The sequence below is a fragment of the Zea mays genome, unplaced genomic scaffold (assembly GCF_902167145.1).
Source record: "Zea mays cultivar B73 unplaced genomic scaffold, Zm-B73-REFERENCE-NAM-5.0 scaffold_221, whole genome shotgun sequence".
NCBI lineage: Eukaryota > Viridiplantae > Streptophyta > Magnoliopsida > Poales > Poaceae > Zea > Zea mays.
In genome coordinates this window covers 20,390-42,990 of record NW_023366840.1, presented here as the reverse complement: position 1 = coordinate 42,990, position 22,601 = coordinate 20,390, and the positions used below count along the sequence as shown (strand labels likewise).

Sequence of the window (22,601 nt, the reverse complement as noted above, 5' to 3'; positions counted from 1 at the left end):
AGAAAACAACGAAGCAAATCAGAAGGGAGGGAGAGAGGGAGAGAACCGGTGGGGAGAACCAGCTATCTAGAGACAGTATATTTGTTGATTTATGTCGATGATATGTCTTCACAGCTTCCAGCATTATTCTTCTTTTACATACTTTTTAGCTCTTCAACTGTTCGTCATGAAAGACCATGGGCCACTTCACCATTTCTTGGGCATCACTGTAGAGCGCCAACCTGAGGGTTTATTTCTGCATCGGCGCGTCTATCTGAAGGACATCATCAAGCGTGTCAGCATGGTTGACTGCAAACCATGCACCACTCTGGTTGATCTCAAGTCCAAATTGTCAGGAGCCTATGTGCCGCCAGTGGAGGACACTACCCAGTACAGGAGTCTGGTCGTCGTTCTTCAGTATCTCATTTTCACACCACTTGATGTGTCTTCTGTAGTTCAACAGGTGTGCCTCCATATGCAAGATCTTTGTGAGCTCCATCTGGCTGCCCTCAAGTGCATTTTGTGGTACCTTTAGGGTACTCCATATTTGGGTCTTCCACTTCGCCGCTCATCTACCTCCGATCTCGTCGTCTACACAGATGTAGACTGGGCTGGTTGTCTGGATTCACGCAGGTCCACATCGGGCTATGTTGTGTTTCTCAAGGACAACTTGATCTCTTGGTCGTCTAAGTGTCAGAACGTCATCTCTCGGTCGAGTGTTGAGGTTGAATACTGGATTGTTGCAAATGGCGTCGTGGAAGCTAGCTAGTTAAACCAGTTGATGTAGGAGATTCACTCTCCTCTTTGACGAAGTACACTTGTCTACTACGACAACATCACATCAATGTCGTCTACCTCTCCAGCAACCCCGTCCAACATCAGCACACCAAACATATTGAGATTGATCTACACTTTGTTTGTGAGAAGGTGAACATCGGTGACATTCATGTGCTTCATGTTCTTACATCGTTGCAGTTCGCGAGCATCTTCACTAAAGGGCTTCCGTCTTCGGCCTTCTCGGAGTGTTGGTCCAGTCGCAACATCTGTCTTCTTAGAGTATATTTGGTAGTCTATATATTGTGTCTCGTAGATTGCCAAATGTATAAGTATATTTGGTAGTCTAGAGATTGTGCCTTGTAACTGCTATATGTGTTAGAGTATATTTGGTAGTCTAGATATTGTGCCTTGTATACTGCTATATGTATCAGTGAGTTGCCTTATCTCCTACGTCATGTACTCTATATAAAGGGTCTAAGTGCTCAATGCAATACATCAATCTTTGGTGACAATCCCTCTGACAAAGAGGATCCTGGACAACTATGGACGTTGCCTACATATAGAATATTCTAACAATGATAGTTTCCAGTAATTCAGATAAGAGTTCTATTTTGGTCAAATCCAAATAAATATGGTAAGCCAAGCAAGGAAACGGTGTATAACCTGATCGTCTGGAGGGCAGTAACTTCCATTCACAAATTTTCTACAGCATCCAAATGCTTCAGGGGACATCCAAATTAGGAAGTCATCAAGCCATGAAGCAGCAGGTTTAGCAATGTAACTAGTCTCAGGGGATAATGATTGTCGTGATATCTGCATGATTGAAACCATGTTATGCAATCTTCACAACAAAATGAACTGTTGTACCGGATACTCAGTTTGCAGTGTGCACCCTGCACTGGGTAACCTTATACTACCCTCCATTCTCGAATATTTGTCACCCGCTAGCTTATTTTTTAACTAAAACACGACAAATAAAAAAGAATGGAGGGAGTAATAAACAAACACATCTCTGATATATATTGCACTGGTAAACTGAGCTAAGAGTAATTTACTACTGAAGATATTCTGGAACATAACTTTGTTAAAACATAGTAAGATAATATAATATACCTCATTCAAAAGAGAATTTGAATTACACTGGCTGATTGAACATATTTGATTTGTATCCACCGACGCAGAGCTGGAAAACAATATAAAAATAAATCATAAATCAAGCATGGCTACCACTGTTTAAGCATGCAACTTAAAAAAGAGCTTCAGGGTGTGCTTGAGAAAATAATGTTCTGGGTGCAATTCGGCGACCTTAAGGATCTCCACCGTCCCTATTTAGTTCAACACATTGTACTTGTATACCAAACAGAGAAACTAAATTGTACCATGTCAATCAACATAAGAAACTTTGTTTTATAAAACTTTTTTGCATATCAGGAACAAAAAGATTTGCTATTATTGTTATTATATGACCATATCAGGAATGATCGAAACCTGAAAGTTCAGTTATTCAGCATGTTATTTTTTCTCCATAAGAAAGAAAGCATATATCATATGCAACATTTGTGACATTTGTCACACCAACAACAAATGACAGTGACTTGACCATATTTGAAGAACTAAGCAAGATGGAAGAGTCAATATTACATTTTGTATATTTGCACGTAGTGTGACTCTTTTCTTTGATAAACTTTGGGAGCACTATTTTTATACATAAATACCTGTAATTGAAGTCCTTCACAACAAAGTATAATGGTGGACCTACTTTCATGTACTTTGCAAGGTCATCAAAATAATCCTGGAAATACAATGATCAGAGTGATCTGAAGGAAGGCACCTCAAGAAGAACTCAAAACTCTTTAGGGGGAAACCTGTAAATAGGAATTTCGTGGCAGAACAATTTGCTGCTCCAATCCTGGTTGCAGTCTAGTAGATAATGCCTAATTAGAACAGAGGAAACACTACAGGTGAGTGAACTCAACAACTGATTCTTTTGGAAAAAATGTAGACATGCATAAAAGACAAGGAGAAACGGTTAGGATGCTCAATCACAATGAAAAAGGTCTAGATCAAAGACATGGTTAGGTAGTGCATGAAACCATATAACATCAGTGCCATACATGTCCTAATAATGTGATTGCAATATTTTTTTAAATAAAAAAGAGAGAAAATGACCCTCTTAGAAGCAAGATATTTTTTGTAACTAGGTGGTTGGCATGATGTTAATTTTGAGATACATTTTCTACAATTGGCTACTTGGTAACAAATAAACCAAAATTTGAAGTGCTTGCCACCATCTTACTTCAGGCTAGGTACAGTTGATTTATGACTGACAAGGAAAAGGGTGGTGGCAACTTACTTTGTCAGGGCCTAAGGAGGCCCACGGAGGGGCTGCGGCAGCAGCAACCATGGGCCCTCCAAGAGGGATTAGATAAGGATAGTTAGAGATAAGATTAGAAGATTATTTGAGATTATTTATGAGATTAGTTGATATTATCTAGGAAGGTTATCAGTTAGTAGTTTGTTGAGAGTTTTTATGAGAGTTTTAAGGATATAAGGATCTCTAGCTAGATAGGGGCGGTCAGCCGGCCTATTTATGTAATTAATGGATGAGAAATAAAGCAGGCAAGAATTAGAAGGGAGAAACCCTCCTCTTGCTCGGCCGTGGGCAGAGGCCCCCGGCCGGTGTTCCTGCCCATCGATACCCCTCTCCAATCCCTCACCGATCTAGCGATCATAACATTTGGTATCGGATAGCTTGGGTTTCGATCTGATCCCATGGCTTCTGCTACCAATTTCGCGGCGTCATCCTGGCAACCAGCGTCCCCATGTCCATAGACTGCGTCGCATGTCACCTTCGTCACGCCGTCCTGGCAACCGACGTCCCCATCTCCATGGGTTGCGCCGCATGCCACCTTCGTCACACCATCCTGGCAACCGTCGTCCCTATCTCCATGGGCAGCATCGCCTGCCAATTTTGTCACCACATCCTGGACGACGGCGTGCCCATCCCCAGGGACAACACCAAATTTCATCACATCATCTTCGTTGACGGCGTCTCCGTCCCCATGGGCGATGCCACTAGGGGCAGCCATGGCTCAGCAATCAACAGCTCCATCGATGGGGGACTTGTGGACCAACATAAGGGCTGATCTCGCAGAGATGCAAGCCACGCTCCAGAAGGTTGAGCAAGGGCTGCTACAAATCAAGGCAGCAGTGCAACATGAACAGCACCAGCTGGCGTTGTCCGCACGGCTCCAGACGTCGGCGGCTGTGGGCATACAAGCTGTTGCTCGTGGCTTCCTTGCACAACGGAGAGTGCGGGAGATGCGCCGGCAGATGCTCGAGGCAGCCTTGGTGACGGTTGACCTCGGCACACGGGAGCGCGACCTCGCCCTGTCGGACGACCATCAGCAGCGGCACCGAGCCACTATCTCCAAGTGCGAGCATGGTACATGTCCCAAGGGCGACGAACTTCAACTCTATGGCAGCAACGGTAGGGAAGGCACGCCCCTCGTCATCGGCAAGGGCGCACCATTTAGCGCCACCACATTCCACTATCGGTCGCCACGAGGGCGCCTCCGCTGGTTATTGTTGCGACCTACTCCAGGTGCCCATCCATGTGCTCCCCTTTCGTCCAGATGGTGTCCATGGGATCCAGGTGGCTGCACATGTGCAAGTCCAATGCGCGGAGGGTGTCCGCCTTATCTTATGGGGTCAAAAAATTCAGATTAGGAATAATAAGATAAGCCGAGATGTAAAAGGCTTGTCTTCTAGGTGTCTGGTTTTGGGTCAAGTAGACTCGGTCTTTGAGCACCTGTCATGCTGCAGCTCGAGGACGAGCTGCATGTCCAGGAGGGGTGTAGTGTCAGGGCCTAAGGAGGCCCACGGAGGGGTTGCGGCAGCAGCAACCATGGGTCGTCCAAGGGGGATTAGATAAGGATAGTTAGAGATAAGATTAGAAGATTATTTGAGATTATTTAGGAGATTAGTTGAGATTATCTAGGAAGGTTATCAGTTAGTAATTTGTTGAGAGTTTTTATGAGAGTTTTAAGGAGATAAGGATCTCTAGCTAGATAGGGGCGGTCAACCGGCCTATTTATGTAATCAATGGATGAGAAATAAAGCAGGCAAAAATTAGAAGGGAGAAACCCTCCTCTTTCTCGGTCGTGTGCAGAGGCCCCCGGCCGGTGTTCCTGCCCATCGATACCCCTCTCCAATCCCTCATCGATCTAGCGACCATAACATACTTCCTTGGTAATTCAGGTTTCATCCCTGCTTGAGTGTGTTGGGCCACTGGAGCAGAGGGATGCATCAAGTCCGCATGAAGGGCCTCATCAGGCTGCAGGGTCGCTGGAGCTGGTCCATGGTCAGGCTGCCCCACTGAAGTATTATTCTAGAAGGCAGAACAGGAGCCAGCATCAGATGCAAGATGAATTTGATCCTACAATAGATCGCAGCAACAGCTCTCAAGCTTTGGTTCAGCAAGGTACCACACGGAGACACAAGGGGGGAAAACCGGCGAGGGGAAACCACGGCCTCGTGTTGTCCTGCGCCCAGGGCGGATGCGCTTGCAGTAGGGGGTTACAAGCGTTCGTGAGGGAGAGAGAGAGAGGGCGTGAGACTGCGCGTCAGCCCGTTCTTCCACGCGGCCACCTTTTCGTACGAGGGCCCTAAACCTTCCTTTTATAGACGTAAGGAGAGGGTCCAGGTGTACAACGGGGGGTGTAGCAGTGTGCTAACGTGTCTAGCGGAGAGGAGCCAGAGCCCTATGTACATGCCGACGTGGCTGTCGGAGAGGTGTTGGAGCCCTGTTCATGTGGCGTCGTGGCCATCGGAGGAGCGCTTGAGCCCTGTAGAAGCACAGCTGTCGGGGCTGTCGGATCCTTGCTGACGTCTCCTTGCTTCCGTAAGGGGCTGAGAACCGCCGTTGTCATGGAGCACGCGGGGTGCCATCATTACTTGTTTTACCGGGGCGAGCCAGATGGGACGCTGGTCTTGTTCCCCATAGCCTGGGCTAGCTAGGGGTAGGGTAATGATGGCCCCCCCTTGTGGCGTGGTCGGCCGGAGCAAGGTGGTGGCTCCTCCGAGGTCGAGGTTGAGTCCGAGCCTGGGGGCCGGGCGAGGCGGAGACCGTCGTCCGGAGGTCGAGGTTGAGCCCGAGCCCGAGGGTCGGGCGAGGCGGAGACCGTCGTCTGAGGTCGAGGTTGAGTCCGAGCCCTGGGGTCGGGCGAGGCGGAGACCGTCGTCCGAGGTCGAGGTTGAGTCCGAGCCCTGGGGTCGGGCGAGGCGGAGACCGTCTTCCGAGTCGAGGTTGAGCCCGAGCCTTGGGGTCGAGCGAGGCGGAGACCGTCGTCCGAGGTCGAGGTTGAGTCCGAACCCTGGGGTCGGGCGAGGCGGAGATTCCTATGGCACCCGAGGCTGGACTTGGCTGCTTGTCAGCCTCACCCTGGTGGGTGGCACAACAGTCGGAGCAGCGCAGGCGGCGCTGTTTTCCTGTCAGGTCAGTCAGTGGAGGGGCGAAGTGACTGCGGTCACTTCGGCCTTGTCGACTGGAGAGCACGCGTCAGGATAAGGTGTCAGGCGATCCTTGCATTAAATGCTCCTGCGATCCGATCGGCTGGCGAGGCGATCTGGCCAAGGTTGCTTCTCCGCGAAGCCTGCCCGAACTGGCCTCGGGCGAGTCGAAGGTGCGTCCGTTGCTTGAGGAGACCCTCGGGCGAGGCGCGAATCTGCCTTGGTCTACCGTTCCTGCTCGAGGCTGGGCTCGGGTGAGACGAGATTGTGTCCCTTGAGTGGACGGAGCCTTAACCGGAATTGCACCCATCAGGCCTTTGCAGCTTTGTGCTGATGGGGGTTACCAGCTGAGATTAGAAGCCTCGGGGGTACCCCTAATTACGGTCCCCGACAAATGCAATTATCTTTGAGTGGTTAGTAGACATAGCTACTAGTGTATGTTTGCTTGATCTCTAGGATATAGCAATACCATTACAGAGAAACACAAATCTAGTCTAGGATCTAGCATTATAGGGATCTGACATATATTCAACATCTATATAGACCACCAAAATTTGGTTCTGATTCTTCTAGAAATCTATCTAAGATCTTGAGCATCTTTAAGGTATCTTAATAAAGCCTTAATGAATGTCTAATGTCTTCTAGTTTGGTTCACATTATGTCTAGCTAGCAAACTCACTGCAAATGTAATATCAGGCCTAGTGCAAGGTCGCAAGATACACCAACCCTCTACTGGGTCCGGGTAGAGGGTGAAGTCTGTTTCGGACTCTCTTCTCTTCTTAATACAATGATATACATCTCGCTTGCGTATTCGAGATAAAAAAATATATTTCAGCATGATTATTACAAGTTGTAGCATAGCTAGGTAACACATCCACAGGCTTCACCAATGGGTGAGTCCTATAATTTAGGAGGTTTGTTTAATAGCATACTTCAAATCTGGTATGTACATTATAAACTCACTAGGAGTAAATAAAAGCTACACAGTTCTCAAATGTATTCAAACTCCAAGAGTATGCATTCTTAAAAGAACATCAAACATACCATCATATCCAAGACTATCATTGCTAGCACAGTTAAAATTATTGCTGAAGCCCATAAACTGAAACCAAGAGAAGATAATGAATGTAAGGATATAATAAATAGAGTACAAATTGGAAATAGCTGGCACTAGGATTATGAATGGACTCAGCTGACCTGCTGGTAACTATGAAGCAAACAACAAAAATGGTACCTGCAATTTTTTTGCACAATGATCATGATCAGATTAAATGTATTATAGGCGTGCATATTATTGGGCCTGGACCTGGGCCGTGTGTCGATATTTTCAACCCGTCGGCTCCTACCTTCGGTACCTACTCCAATCTCATCGTGTGTGGTGCCCCCATTGCAACTGCGGGGGGATGTTAGACTGTGTGTGTGAGTGTATGTGGGCCGGCACCACTGTTGGGCTGCCGGCCCATTAGGGTTAGGGTTTCCTGTGTCTCTATATATTGTAGTCCCCCTCTATGCAATACATAAAACAGTTCACTCTTCAACATGGTATCAGAGGATTAGGTTTAGGGTTTTCCAGCGGACGCCTCCCACCCCACAGGCTTCCCCGCCGCCGTCCCCGAGAGGCTCCTCCCTCCCGGGGCGGCACCTACCCACCCGCGCCTGCTGCCTCCCCTGACGGCGGCCGTTCGCGCTCGGCGTCCGCGGCCTTCCTACGCGCCGCCGCCCCTGCGCGCAGCGCCCGCCTCTCCCCTCCCGCCGGCGGCTCCCCTTCCCCAGGCCGCACTCGCGCTGGGCCGCGCCTGGCCGGAGGCCACGGGTCTGCGCCAGGGCCTGCGCCATGGCTGCGCCCGAGCCCGCTTGGAGACGCGGCGACTGAGCGCAGCGGCGCCGGCGGCGGGCCAGATTCCGGAGGGCGCACGCGCGGGCTGGGTGCACGCTCGCCTGCCGCGACCTCCCATCTCCATCTTCCCCCAAGGTTTGGAGCTCCCATGGCGCCCAGCTTCCTCCGGCTCTGCTCGACCACGCTAGGCCCTAAGCCGAGCTCCTGTTCTCCGTCCATGGCGTCTCCCCTGCGAGCTCCTCCCTCAACGTCGGCCTTCCCCCTGCTCTTCCCAGCCCTTGGCCAGGGAGCGCCCAGGTCCGGCGACCTCCCAACTCCATGGACGCAGGGACCTCCTTCCTCCTCCATCCAGCGCCCCCTCCTATCTCCCAGCCGCTGGACCTCCCCGCGGCCGCCCCTTCCCTGCAGCCCGGCGTCGTGGCCGCCCCTCCCCTCATGCCGGCCAGCCCCTCCCCTTCCCTGGCTGCACGCATGCCGCCTCACTGGCCGTGGGCACCCCCCCTTCCCCGGCCTCCCAAGCCGCGCCACCGGATCTGCGCGCCCCTGTGTCTGCGTCGCTAGATCCGCGAGCATGCGAGCGCGCGCCGACGTTCTCTCCCTAGTGTCGATCACCTCGACCAGCAGCACCAAGTAGCGCCACCCTTCGAACTTCTCCCGTCACAGTGCAGTCAACACCCCTTGCCAGGTCCGACGCAAGCCCCTGCCCGGCTGGACCCGCCCCGCCGCCCACCCCTTCATCGCCTTCGTTGGATCCGTCGCTGCCGCGGCCTTCCCGGTCGGATCCCCGTTGCTGCGACCATCCCGGCTCGATCCGCCGTCCCTTTGGCCGGATCGCGTCTTCCCGGCTAGATCCGTCGCTGCCGTGGCCTTCCCGGCCGGATCCGTCGTTCCCTTTCTATTCTACCGCGGGTGCGGACACCCTGACCGGCGCAGACGCGTGCGCTGCCGCCGGCCTCCCTGGCGGGGATCCTCGACGACCGGACGACCGACGAAGCAAAAAGGTCCTTGGCCTGCTGGTGCTCTTTTGTTGCGTCGCCCCGCCGATCGTTGACGCTCGAACGTCGACCCCTCCCGAAGATCAGGCTTCTGCTAGGTGTCTCCCGACAGCGACCACCTCGACTTCGGCTACCTCGGCATCTAGGGGCTATCGTCTTCTTGCAGCACACAACGGTCTCTAGTCTCTACTCCAGCCTCAACTTTCGCACCATCACGACGCTGCGACTGCGGGGGGATTTCAACCCGTCGGCTCCTACCTTCGGCATCTACTCCAGTCTCATCGTGTGTGGTGCCCCCGTTGCGACTGCGGGGGGATGTTAGACTGTGTGTGTGAGTGTATGTGGGTCGGCACCACTGTTAGGCTGCCGGCCCATTAGGGTTAGGGTTTCCTGTGTCTCTATATATTGTAGTCCTCCTCTATGCAATACATAAAACAGTTCACTCTTCAACATATATGACCATATCTAGCCGGCCAGCCTTAGCTGTGATTGGATTAGGATTAGGATTAGGGAGGTAATCATATCTGGTTCTGTTTCTACAAACAGATGAATTCCTCCCTATACATATTACATGTACATGGTTCCAACCCAATCAATCCAACAAGCATTGCTGCTTTCAAAACGCAATAAATTTCTTACCACTTCATTATATGATTATGTCTAGCAGGTAATTCAAAATTAAGAAAATATGTGGAGCAAAAAACCATGTGGAATAAAATATTTACCCCTTTTTTGTAGTGTTGATGTATTACTTTCGTTTTCATCTAGGCTATAAATGGAGTGGAAACTTGTTGTTTAGTGAAGAACTGAAGAAAATATATAGCATTCATTTGTTCAAAAGTAACACTGTAAGAAAGATTCAGCTAGAAGCCTAGCTGGATGGGACAGCTTCGGCCAGAACATTGTGCAACTGTTCATAACCTGACTGGGACCTCTCTCTCCAGGTCCGCCAAAGCTGGGTAAGGAACTCACTAGTTTCTTCAAGAAACATAACAGGAAGTTTCATAAATACTGTCTGAACGACTAACAAGTAGCAATCAATTCAATGGAAGCTCACTCTAGTACTCTACCAATACCAGTGCAATGGATCATAAAACCAGTTCTATCAACTGGCACTCAACAACCCTTCTGTGCAATCTGATAAACTAATTCGAGTAAACAATCATATGACAGTCTAGCAGGAACGATCTATGCTGTGTATTTATATTAGGATACTAATTGAATATATTAGCTCTCTTTTATATCAATAGTTATACTGGGTGAAAATTCATGAATCAGGATAACTGTGTAACAAATACTCCTATGTCATAAGACAAAACTAAATAAATTAACAAATAGCGGATTTAGTTACTTACCAAGGCAAACACATATGTTCATGATAGCTGTCTTCCACACGCTCAGGTATTGCTCAAAAAATATATAGAACACGGAATATGGGAAAATTTTCATCTGCGTGAATAAGATATACCAGAGGGTTGTTAGAAAGCACAACTTAAAAAATTCTCAGAAGCAACCCTTGTGAAATACTCCCCCAGTTCCAAATTACAGATCACTTTAGCTTTGCCCTAATTACAACTTCTCTAACAGTGACCAAGAATTTAGAAAAACAATATTAACAACTACAAGTTCAAATAAATTCATTATCTTTTTTTAATATGCAAAGGAGTTGTGTATCATTATATTAAGAAGAGAGAAAAAGTCCGATACAATCTACATCCCCTACCCGAGATAAAATAGGGGACAAACTTACATCTCTTTTAGCTCATACTTATAGAATATACTAGTCAGTTGCCCGTGCTTTGCTACGGTTACCACTTTTTGTTCTTATCCCCACAATATAAGGCGTGTTCTCCCTATGCATACGTATATCGATGCAGTGGTATAGAGAAAATTAAATATATTTCTTGATCTTTGAACCAGAGGTGATTACACCTTATACACTGGGACGAAGGGGGTATCTTTTTTTCGAATACGCAGGAGGGCTGCGTATCATTGAATTAAAATAGAGTAAAAAAGGCCTGAGGTCCGGGACAAACAGAACACACACAAAACAAAAACACACACTCACATCCACAAAATCACACACAACACAGACACATACAACACACTAACACCCCAGTCTTTCAATAGGCTTCAAGACTTTACTTTATCCAGGGTTGAAAAGAGAGCGCAGGTTCCTGGCTCCAGCAGCAACCCATAATCTCATCTCGTCCTTAAATCCGTCTTCTAAGGTAGAAAGGCAGGGTCGAGCACCATCAAAAACACACCTGTTTCGCTGCTTCCAAATACTCCAAGCCCCAAGGATTACCATACTATTAAACCCCTTTCTTTTGCTCTTAGGAATCCTAGATGAAGTCTTTCTCCACCATTCAGCAAAGTCTAAATCTCTTCTTTTAGGACCCACAGAAGAGAGATCAATTGGAGTAAAGATACTATGCCAAAACTGCCTTGTGAAGACGCAATTAGATAAAATATGCTACACAGTTTCGTCCTCTTGGTCACATAAAACACAATTTTCAGGATGATCAAGCCCTCTTTTTTTGAGTCTGTCAGCTGTCCAACATTTATTGTTTATGGCCAGCCAAACAAAAACCTTATACTTAGGGGCTGCCCAGCTCTTCCAAATTCTTTTTCAGGGCTCAAAGGATTCCGCTCCAATGAAAAAAGCTCTATAGGCAGATTTGGAGGTATACAGTCCATTGCTGCTAAAAAATCCACACATGTTGATCATTTGAATTTTGAAGCTGAAAAGAATCAATTACCTCCCATAATTGTAAATATTGTTCAATCTCAGCCAGAGAGAGATTCCTCTGGATATCATGAACCTAGAAGTGAGAGGTAAGGGCCTGCTGCACAGTCCTTACATCTTTAAATTTCTTCGGAACTGCAGCAGCAATAAGGGGAGCTATATCCATAATAGAATACCCATGAATCCACTTATCTTTGCAAAAGAAAGTTGAAATACCATTACCAATAGTGGTAGACACTGCAACCTGAAATAAAGCACGGGCCTGGGATGATATTTTAAGATCCAGGCCACCCCAAGGCTTAGAAGGAGCAGTTTTTTGTAGCCAAAGCCATCGCAATTGTAGGGCCCAGTTCATCTTTTGGAGATTAGGAATTCCAAGACCCCCCCAAATCAAGAGGCCGAGTGATTTTATCCTAAGATACAAGGCAGTTACCTCCTCTAGCCTCCTTTCTTCCTTTCCATAAGAAGTTCCGTTGAATTTTATCAATGGCTTTTATAACCCATTTAGGAGCATTAAGAGCAGTAAATAAGTAAACTGGGATGGTAGAGAGTACAGATTTGATAAGAGTGATTCTCCCCGCAAGATTTAAAAGTTCAGCCTTCCATCCTGGAAGCATGGCAGCAATTTTCTCTATCCAGTGAGCGAGGTCTTTAGCACTAAGTTTTTTGCTGCTCAGAGGGAGACCAAGATAGGTTGTGGGAAAGTTTTTTTAGGCACACCCCAAGGTCTGAACAGCCAACACAGTTCTCTCAGAATTGCACTGAACTGGGTAGGAGAAACTTTTTTGCAAGTTAGTTTGAAGACCTGTGGCAACACCAAAACACCTCAAAATTTCTCTGACCACCACTAAGTCCCGAGAAACTGGTTTTACAAAAACAGCAACATCATCTGCGAACATTGAAACCCTTTGGCTAATGCTTCTGCCAGCAAGGGGATGTAATAATCCACACTCATCTGCCCTGATGAATAGACTATTAAGAACATCCATGACTAAGATGAATAAAAAGGGAGACAGAGGATCGCCTTGTCTCAACCCACGCTTGAGTTTTATAGGCTGTCCAGGCACTCCATTAACAAGAACTTGAGTGGAAGAAGTCCATAGTAAGTTCAAAATCAGATCGCACCAAACCTGTCCAAAACCCAAATGTCGAAGAATTTCCAGAAGAAATGCCCAATGCACTGAGTCAAAGGCCTTTTTAATGTCTAGCTTCAAGAAAATAGCAGGGATTTTCTTATGGTGCAGCATCTTGACAGTTTGACTGACCATAATAAAGTTATCATGAATACATCTACCCCGAATGAAGGCACTTTGATTTGTGCTAACCATTTTATCCAGTTTAGGAGCTAATCTGTTAGCCAGGATTTTAGTGATAAGTTTAGCAAAGCTGTGAACTAGGCTGATTGGTCTAAAATCTCCCGGAAGAATAGCCTCAACATGTTTTGGAATGAGAGTAATATATGCTAGGCCTTCCAGGGGATCCTTGTTGGAGAATTAAGATTGCAGCCAGTAGGTCCCATTTGATTATATCCCAACAGCATTTATAAAAGCGCCCTGTGAAACCGTCAGGTCCAGGGGCTTTATCATTAGGAAGACTTAAAATAGCACAATTAATTTCCTCCAAAGATATGGGATTATCAAAATGCGAGAGCTCCAAATTGCCTTTGTGAAAATTAGCAAGGTTAAGACTAAAATTTCGCTCAAACACTTTACCAATCAGATCCTTATAAAACTAAAACATAACCTGCTGTTTAGCCTCTTGAGAAGAAACAATGTTCTCGTCAACCATCAGTGTATGAATAAAGTTCTTCTTTTTCCTGAACCTGGCTTGCGCATGAAAGAAAGTCGTATTTGCATCTCCTGTTTTGATAAAGTTCACTCAAACACTAAGTTCAATGTGGTTTGGTGGTTAACCCCAAATTTCTGGAGTAGGGGGGGTGTGGGTTCGAGTGCACGCTCTGCACTATTTTTTTGCGCGGTGTGGTGGGCGGGCCTAGTGTGTCAGCGCGGAGGGTGAAGTCGTGGTAGTACCAGGTGCCCACATTAGGTTCTTAATAGAAGACATGGCCCATATCGACCAGATATGTAGACCTAGCTTACACCAGGCCCATGACCAAGGGCTTGCAGCCTGTGAAACATTAGAGATGGCGTTCCTCCTCAAAGCACCTAAGAGCAACTTGCACACAAGGCCTAGCCTCATCAAATACAATTGCATTTCTATGCTTCGTAGCACCATGGCCCTAAAATTACTAGTGTGTTGACCCCTTTTCTAATCGGCTTTGTCAAACGCTTAGTTGAGCGCTTCCACCAATCGACGAAGCTGTAGGTCGACTGATTAGGTGCTCTAGAAGCTAGCCCAAGGTTGGAGAAAACTCTGAACTAGAATTCTCTGGTGAAGACACAACTAGTAAGAATTGTTTTGCACATCTTCCTCCTGATCATAGAGCACACAATGCTCCAGATGAGGAAGGCCCCTTTTTGCCACCGATTTCGAGAAGCCAACCAAAAATTTGCACTTAGGAGGAGCCCAAGATTTCCAGATCTGTCTCTAGTGTTCAAAGCTAATAGAACCTTACAAGAACATCAAAAAGCCAACTTAGAGGTGTATTTTCCATTACTTGAGAATATCCAAAAGTGTCGGTCTTCTTGAGTGGAGAGCTTAGCTTCATGTAAGCCACCACAGAGTTGAAATAATTCATAGTAGCCAACCAATGACAGGTTCCCTTGGATATCATTAGTCCAACTACGATCGACCAAACCTTGATCAACTGTTTGCATCTTCTTTAGCCTGGAAGGAACTATCTCAGATATCGTCGGAGCAATGTCAGCAAGACTACCTTCCATAAACCATCTATCGGTCCAGGATAAGATGTGTTGACCATTTCCCACAGAAGTTGTAACAGCCATGGAAAAGATAGCTATAGCGTTTTTATGTGGCAGAATTTCAAGTCCAGACCACTCCTTAGAAGCTTCAATCTTACTCAACCAAAGCCATCTGATCTGCAAAGCCCAACTCATGCGTTCAAGATCCAAAATGCCAAGACCATCCAGCTCAAGGGGGCTCTAGACTTTATGTTAGTGGGCTAGAAACCCTAACCCTAACTAGGGTAGGGAGAGATATGTTTATAATATAGTTGTTGGGCCTAAGCCCATTCCACAGGAAACACCCCATTACAGTACAAGGCCACAAATAACTCTAACACCCCCCGTAGTCGAAACTCTAGCCACGACAGATGTTGAGACTGGACCGAAACTCCTCAAACACCGATGTAGGGAGGCCCTTGGTGAAGATGTCGACGAACCGAGAAGTGGTCGGGACATGGAGAACCCGCACATCACCGACACGCTCTTGGACGAAGTGGAGATCGAGCTCGACATGCTTCGTGCACTGATGTTGTACGGGGTTGGTGGAGAGGTACATGGCACTGATGTTGTCAAAGTAGACAAGGGCGCTCCGCGTCAGCGGACTGTCCAGCTCCTGGAGGAGCTGACGAAGCCACGCCGCCTCGGCGACGCCGTTAGCCACAACGCGGTACTCAACCCCGGCGCTAGAGCGGGAGACGACAGGCTGCCGCTTCAAGGACCAGGAGATGAGGCTGTCGTCGTGGAACACAGCGAAACCGAAGGTGGACCGACGCGTGTCAGGATAGCCGACCTAGTCGGCATCGGTGTAGACAACGAGGTCGGTGGTAGTAGACCGTCGAAGGAGGAGGCCGAACTCGGTGGTGCCCCAGAGGTATCGCGGGATCCGCTTCATAGCGGTGAGATGTGGCTCCCGTGGGGCGTGCATATTGAGGCACACCTGCTGGACGACGTAGGTGATGTCGGGGCGAGTGAAGACGAGGTACTGCAGGGCCCCGGCGAGACTCCAATAGCTGGTCGGATCAGCTATCGGAGGGCCATCATCGGAGGAGACCTTGCCCTAAGTGTCCACCGGAGTCGTGTAGGGCTTACAATCAGCCATGCCAGTGCGCTCGAAGTTATTGATGGTGTACTGGCGCTGGTGGAGGAACAGGCCCTAGGGCCGGTGCTCGGCGGTGATCCCTAGGAAGTGGTGTAGCTCACCCAGATCCTTCATCGCGAACTCCTGATGGAGAGAGGAGATGATGCGCCGTATTAGGTTGGGAGAGGAGGTCGTGAGGACTATGTCGTCGACGTAGAGGAGGTATGCAGTATCCAGACTGTGGCGAAAGACGAACAAGGAGGTGTCCGTCTTGGCCTCGATGAAGCCCTGTGAAATCAAGAAGGTGGCAAAGCGATTGTACCAAGCTCGGGGCGCCTGCTTGAGGTCGTAGAGGGACCAATTGAGCTTGCAGACCATGTCGTGGTGCGTCGGGTCCACAAAGCCGACCGACTGAGTGCAATACACCGTCTCCGTCAGAGTGCCATGGAGGAAGGCATTCTTGACGGCAAGCTGATTTACTGGACAAGCTCGTAAGAGAGCCAGAGTCAGAACAGTCCGGATGGTACCAGGTGTTAGAATCCCGTTTAGGGTTTGGGTTCTCCCCATGTATTTACTCTCACCTCTGTGTAATGGGCCAGGCCTAGTTAACTCATGTCAATTAAATACATAACCCAACCCCAAGTTAGGGTTAGGATTTCCCACATGGCATAGAGCCATTTTTTTCCTCCCTCCCCTCTCCAGCCGCTGCCGGCTGCCCTTTCCTCTCCAGCCGCCGCCGGCTCCTCCCTCTGTGCAGCCGCCGCCGGCCCGATCCCTCACTGTGGCCGGGTCAGTCCCCGAGTGCCTCCCATCCTACGACATCGGTTCTCCTGACTACCGTGCGTCATTATATTAAGAAGGAAAAGAGGGTCCAAAAAAGAATAGAACAAGCACAAGAGAGAAGGCCTCCTCACTGTGGCCAAAAGCGATAATGCAGGAACCGATCCATCATAGCTCTATTAATGTTGTCATTGTTCTTATCCTCTGAGGCAAGAATTAGGTTGAAGTGCCATCATGAATTTGGTGAATCCTCATGAATTTGGTGAATCCAACTGTTGGGGCGAAGGCAAAGCCGTCACCCTCCGCTCGAAGTCTTCGCTGCAGCAGCTGAGCTAACGGAGACAAAACAGGCAGGGACACCCTTCGCATGTACCGCACCAGACGAAGACTGGCGACGAAGGGCATCCCACAGTGCAGCCTCGTCCAGCTCAGAGGCCCACGTGTGATCCGGCCCATCGTTACGGGCCCCGCGTGGCCGCCGTGCTATACGGGCCTAATTTGTAAAGACATCCCTGTAATTACGGTCTGTAACCCCGCTTTATGGGAATATTCTGGGGATAATCTAGGTAGCTGAGGGCACATGCGTCCTTAGCTCAAGGCGCTGCGCGCTCAGGTACCTATAAATACCCCTGCACAGTGCACGTGAGAGGCCAGATTAACAGAGCTTTTGCCATCTAGCGCGTGTGCCCTGTTGACACCACTGTTCACCCTTGTTGGATCCCCTTGCAACCGAGAGCAAGTTCCAACATTTGGCGCCCACCGTTCGTGCTACGAGAAAACCACCTGCGATGGCACCCAAGAGAGCTAACCCGAAGGCTGACGAGGCTGCGAAGGCAGCACTGCTCGCCGCAAGAAAGGGCAAGGCCCTCGCCCTCACCCACTCCACCCACCAAGAGGCCACTGAAGACAACGTTCCTCGCGCCTGTGAAGACGACACCCTCCGCACCTGCGACCCTGAAGGACAACCGCAGCTGCCCTCAGGCTTCGCACCACCGGAGGGCGCAGACCTCACCGAGGACGGTGAAGTCCTCGGCGTCTCAGCAGAAGAACAGCTACAGCTGCGCGCCCTGCGCCTCAAGAACCGCAATCTCCAGAGGCAGAAGGAGATACTGGAGGCCAAGCGCCAGCGTGTGTCCGCACTAGCCAAAGTGCGGCAAATGATACGCGACGAAGAGCAGAAGGCCCAAGAACTCGAGCGGGAGATTGCGCTGATGCAGCGCGAAGGCCATCCCGGCCTGCAGCACGAGGCACCCCCCAGCAGCGCGCACAACTCGAAGACACGCGCGAAGGCCACTTCGGCCTGCAGCATGGCCCCCCCTGCAACACCGCGCGCAACCGGAGGACCCGCGTTTCCCCCAGCGCGACTTCACCTTCCCGCACGCCGCGCCGTTCCAAGAGGTCAACTATCTCGATGAGCGAAGTCCCCTGGCGCCACACCTGCAAGTGACGCCTTGGCCAGCTAACTTCCGGGCAGGGACCTATCCCAAGTACAACGGCAGCACCGACCCGGCTCAATACATAATGAGTTATCAGGTCGCCGTTGCATCTTCCGGAGGGGACGACGCCACAATGGCGAAGTCTTTCATCATCGCCCTCGAGGGTCCGGCACTCACCTGGTTCACCAGGTTGCCTCCGCTGTCCATTGATTCCTGGAGAAGTCTCCGGGACAAGTTCCTGCTCAACTTCCAAGGGTACCGCCCAGACACCGACGCCCTGGCCGAACTCTCGCTATGCAAGCAGCTGGAAAAGGAGACTCTGAGGGAGTATTACCGCAAATTTTTAACACTCAAATCACAGCTGCCCTCAGTCGATGACCAGATTGCCATCCACTATGCTATCAGTGGCCTTCGCGCTGGCGTCCTTTACAGCCACTGCATCAGAGATCCGCCAAAGAGCCTCCAGGAGTTATATCAGTTGTTTGAAAAGTACGCCAGATCCGAAGAACTCCACCAGCGCAAGATTGAGTCCCAAAGGAAGCCAAAAGATGCCCCACAGTCCAGCCGCACGTGGACAAGGACTCCGCAGCCAGACTCCGGTCGAGACGGCCGCAACCAGCAGCAAGTGCACAACATCGCCAACCAGCATCCCGCTGCTGACCCCCCTCGCCGCCAGGAATATCCCCCCAGGGCCGCGGAAATGGCACTCGTGGTAGGGGCCGAGGGCGTGCGCAACCGCCGCGCCGATTCTACTGCCTCTTCCATGGCGAAGACTGCGCCCACCAAACCAAAGACTGCCCGAAACGAAGGCTACCAGAGAGAGAATGGCACGGGCGCAGCCAGCCGACAACCCCAGAATTGTCGCGCACAATTACCAGCAACCTCCTCCACCATATATCCACGCTCCCGCCCCGCATCCACCGCACCACGCTTACCAACACCATCAGGAAGTACAAATCGTACCTCCTCCACCCCCACCACCACACCAGCAACATCAAAACATCCCCCATGCCCCAAAGCAGGAAGACTTCGCCGATCAACCATATCGCGGAGTCATCCACATGATAACTGGGGGGTCCAGCACTGACTTCGACACCAAGCGGCAGAAGCGGGACCATTACCGCAGCATCAACCATGTCGCCGTCACGGGTCCAGTCGTGCAGACAAAGTGGTCCCACATACCGTTAACCTTCGACGCACGGGACGTCGACCTGCGCAGTGCCCCCCACTGCGACGCATGGTTATCAATTGCAGCGTGGCAGGCTGGGACCTGCACAAAGTCCTAGTTGACAACGGCAGTCAGGCGGACATCATCTTCCTCCACGCCTTCGATCGCATGGGCATAAGCCACAGCCTGCTTAAGCCTTCGGACAACCCGCTGTATGGCTTCGGTGGCAAGGGCACCTTCCCCGTCGGCAAAATAGAGCTGCCTCTCTCCTTCGGTGTAGCACCCAATGCCCGAAGCGAGCAAATAACCTTCGACATCGTGGACATGGTATATCCTTACAATGCCATCATGGGCCGGGGCTCCATTAATAAGTTCGAAGCAGCCATTCACGGACTGTACCTATGCATGAAGATACCAGGTCCGTTAGGCGTCATCACAGTCTTCGGCAATCAACAGACTGCGCGCAACATAGAGCGGGACTTCGTGCCCGGTCAAAGAAACGTGCACTGCCTCACGGCCCAACGCGAGGTCCCGCGCCTGCCAGCCCAACCAATAAGCAGCACGACAAGGCCCAGCTGCAGAGCAACGACGGGACCAAGATTGTCCCCCTCGACCAGGCCACGCCCAGGCAGACAGTCATTATCAGCGAAGACCTTACTTCGCATGAAGAAGAGAAGCTCCTCTGCTGCCTGGCCAAGAACAAAGATGTCTTCGCCTGGTCGGCCCTCGATCTGGTCGGGGTTAGCCGTTCAATAATTGAGCACAGTTTGGGAATCGACCCTTCGGTACGGCCGAAAAAGCAGCGGCTTCGCAAGATGTCCGACGAGAAGACGGAGGCCGCCAAGGCAGAAGTGCACCGCCTCCTGGAAGCCAAATTCATCGAGCCGGTGGCTTACCCCACATGGCTCTCCAATGTCGTGATGGTGCAGAAAAAGAGCGGGAAGTGGCGAATGTGCATCGACTTCACCAGTCTCAATAAAGCCTGCCCAAAGGACAATTTCCCGCTGCCGCGGATCGACAAAATAGTCGATAGCGCGGCCGGATGCGAGGTCATGTCCCTCCTCGATTGCTTCTCCGGTTACCACCAGATATACATGAAGGAAGAAGACAAGGCTAGCACCAGCTTTATAACACCCTTCGGCACATATTGCTTCATCCGAATGCCAGAGGGACTCAAGAACGCCGGGTCCACCTTCTCCCGGCTCACCAAAACTGTGCTCGAGGGGCAAGTCGGCAGAAACATATTCACATATGTGGACGACATCGTCGTCGCCAGCAAGAGCAAGGAGGACCACCTCGCCGACCTCGCCGAAACATTCGCGAACATGCGAGACGCACAACTCCGCCTAAACCCGGAAAAGTGCGTCTTTGGCGTTCGCCAAGGCAAAATATTGGGCTACCTGGTATCACACCGCGGCATAGAGGCCAACCCAACCAAGATTCAGGCCATCTTAGACATGACGCCTCCGCAGTCCGTCAGGGACGTCCAGCGCCTGACAGGCAGATTGGCCGCTCTCAACAGATTCATCTCCAGGTCCGCCGAGCGAAGTCTCCCCTTCCTCAAGACACTCCGTGGTGCAAAGGACTTCGCCTGGGGACCAGAGCAGGCGGCGGCCTTCGCCTCATTGAAACAGTACCTGACAGAGTTGGCCGTCCTTACCAGCCCCGACCCCTCGCTCCCCCTGCTGCTCTACGTCGCGGCTTCGCCACATGCGGTCAGCGCAGCACTAGTGCAGGAGCAGACTGTCGAGGGCGTGGTCCGGCAGTGCCCCGTATACTATGTCTCCGAAGTGCTGACACCGTCCAAGTGCAACATGACAGAGCTGGAGAAGATTGCCTACGCAGTCGTCATGTCGTCGCGCAAACTGCGCCATTACTTCGAAGCATTCAAGGTCCGAGTCACCTCAAACAGGGGACTCGGCGAATTATTCAGAAACCCGGAGGCGTCGGTGAGGATTGCCAAGTGGGCGGCCGAACTCTCCGGCTACCACATCTGCTTCGAGCCCAGGACAGCTATCAAGTCTCAAGTCCTGGCAGACTTCGTCGTCGACTGGACTGGGCCAACAACACAGCCAGACCCATCCGCAGAGAAGGTTTGGACGATCCATTGCGACGGCGCATGGTGCCATGCGGGGGCAGGCGTCGCTGCAGTCATCACCTCACCAGTCGGGGTCAAGCACAGATATGCAGCACGACTCAGCTTCAATCTGGAATCCGACAGATGCACAAACAATATAGCAGAATACGAAGCAGTCATCCTCGGCCTCCGCAAGCTGAGGGCCCTCGGAGTCACCACCTGCATCATCAAAACAGACTCCAAGGTAGTTGCCGGCCAAGTCGAGAAAGACTATGCGGCAAAGGACCCCGCGCTCATGCAGTACCTCGCGGCCATCCGAAGTCTCGAGAGGCAATTCAAGGGGTTCACCTTGCAGCATGTGGATCGGGCCAAGAATGAAGAGGCCGACGCATTGGCCAAGGCTGCCGCCAGGGGCGAAACTCTGCCCTCCGACGTGTTCTTTCATGTCATCGGCACGCCAGCCGTCCGGAGCCCCGAAGGGCTCCAAATAACCAACGACAGCGAGGGCCACCGCATAGTCAACCTTATCATGACCGAGGACTGGCGGGCACCAATAACCCTGTTCCTACAGGGGTATTATCATCCAGCCGACATCAGTGAGGCCAAGCGCCTCAAACATCGAAGCCGAGACTTCGCACTGATTGAAGGCCAACTCTACAAAAAAGGGGTCAGTCAGCCAATGCTTAAGTGTGTCACCGAAGCCGAAGGCATGCAGATCCTACGCGAAGTCCACAGTGGCACGTGCGGCTCACACGCAGGGCCAAGGGCCCTAGCTGCTAAGGTGATCCGCCAGGGTTTTTACTGGCCCGCAATGATCTGCGCCGCAAATCGGGTCGCACGGTCCTGCGAAGCCTGCCAGAAGTTTTCTCCTCGGTCAGGCAGCCCCTCGCAGTATACAAAGCTGATCGCCCATACATGGCCTCTCCAGCGCTGGGGCCTGGACATCGTCGGGCCCCTGCCCACCGCTCAGGGGAACCTTAAGTTCGCCTTCGTCGCTGTCGAGTACTTCACCAAATGGATCGAGGCGCGGGCTGTCTCTACAATAACATCAAAGACTGCCCAAAAATTCTTCTGGCAGAACATTGTTTGCCGCTTCGGAGTACCGTCCGAACTAACAGTTGACAACGGCAAGCAGTTTGACAACCAAGACTTCAAAGATTTTTGCTTCTCCATTGGCACCAAGCTTGCCTTCGCTTCAGTCTATCATCCGCAGTCCAACGGGGTCGTGGAACGCGCCAACGGAAAATCTTCACAGCTGTCAAGAAAATGCTCCTTGATGAAAAGAAGGGCAGATGGACCGATTGCTACCTGAGGCAGTCTGGGCACTAAACACGACTGAGTGCAGGGCGA

At 50.7% G+C, this 22,601-nt stretch overlaps 2 protein-coding genes across 2 annotated transcripts in view; both read right to left on the bottom strand.

The window, feature by feature from the left end:
- Nucleotides 1-2,730, bottom strand: part of LOC118474113 (NPC intracellular cholesterol transporter 1-like) — a 33,399-nt gene extending 30,669 nt beyond the window's left edge. Inside the window, exons 1-4 of the mRNA XM_035963701.1 lie at nt 2,622-2,730; nt 2,472-2,548; nt 1,870-1,939; nt 1,420-1,569 (exon numbers count right to left, since the gene is read on the bottom strand). Of these exons, the coding sequence (XP_035819594.1) occupies nt 1,420-1,569; nt 1,870-1,939; nt 2,472-2,521 (270 nt within the window). The 5' untranslated portion in view covers nt 2,522-2,548; nt 2,622-2,730. The remainder of the gene's footprint in view (nt 1-1,419; nt 1,570-1,869; nt 1,940-2,471; nt 2,549-2,621) is intronic.
- Nucleotides 2,731-7,255: 4,525 nt separating this feature from the next.
- Nucleotides 7,256-22,601, bottom strand: part of LOC118474114 (NPC1-like intracellular cholesterol transporter 1) — a 30,075-nt gene continuing 14,729 nt past the window's right edge. Inside the window, exons 9-11 of the mRNA XM_035963702.1 lie at nt 10,455-10,548; nt 7,465-7,501; nt 7,256-7,369 (exon numbers count right to left, since the gene is read on the bottom strand). Of these exons, the coding sequence (XP_035819595.1) occupies nt 7,291-7,369; nt 7,465-7,501; nt 10,455-10,548 (210 nt within the window). The 3' untranslated portion in view covers nt 7,256-7,290. The remainder of the gene's footprint in view (nt 7,370-7,464; nt 7,502-10,454; nt 10,549-22,601) is intronic.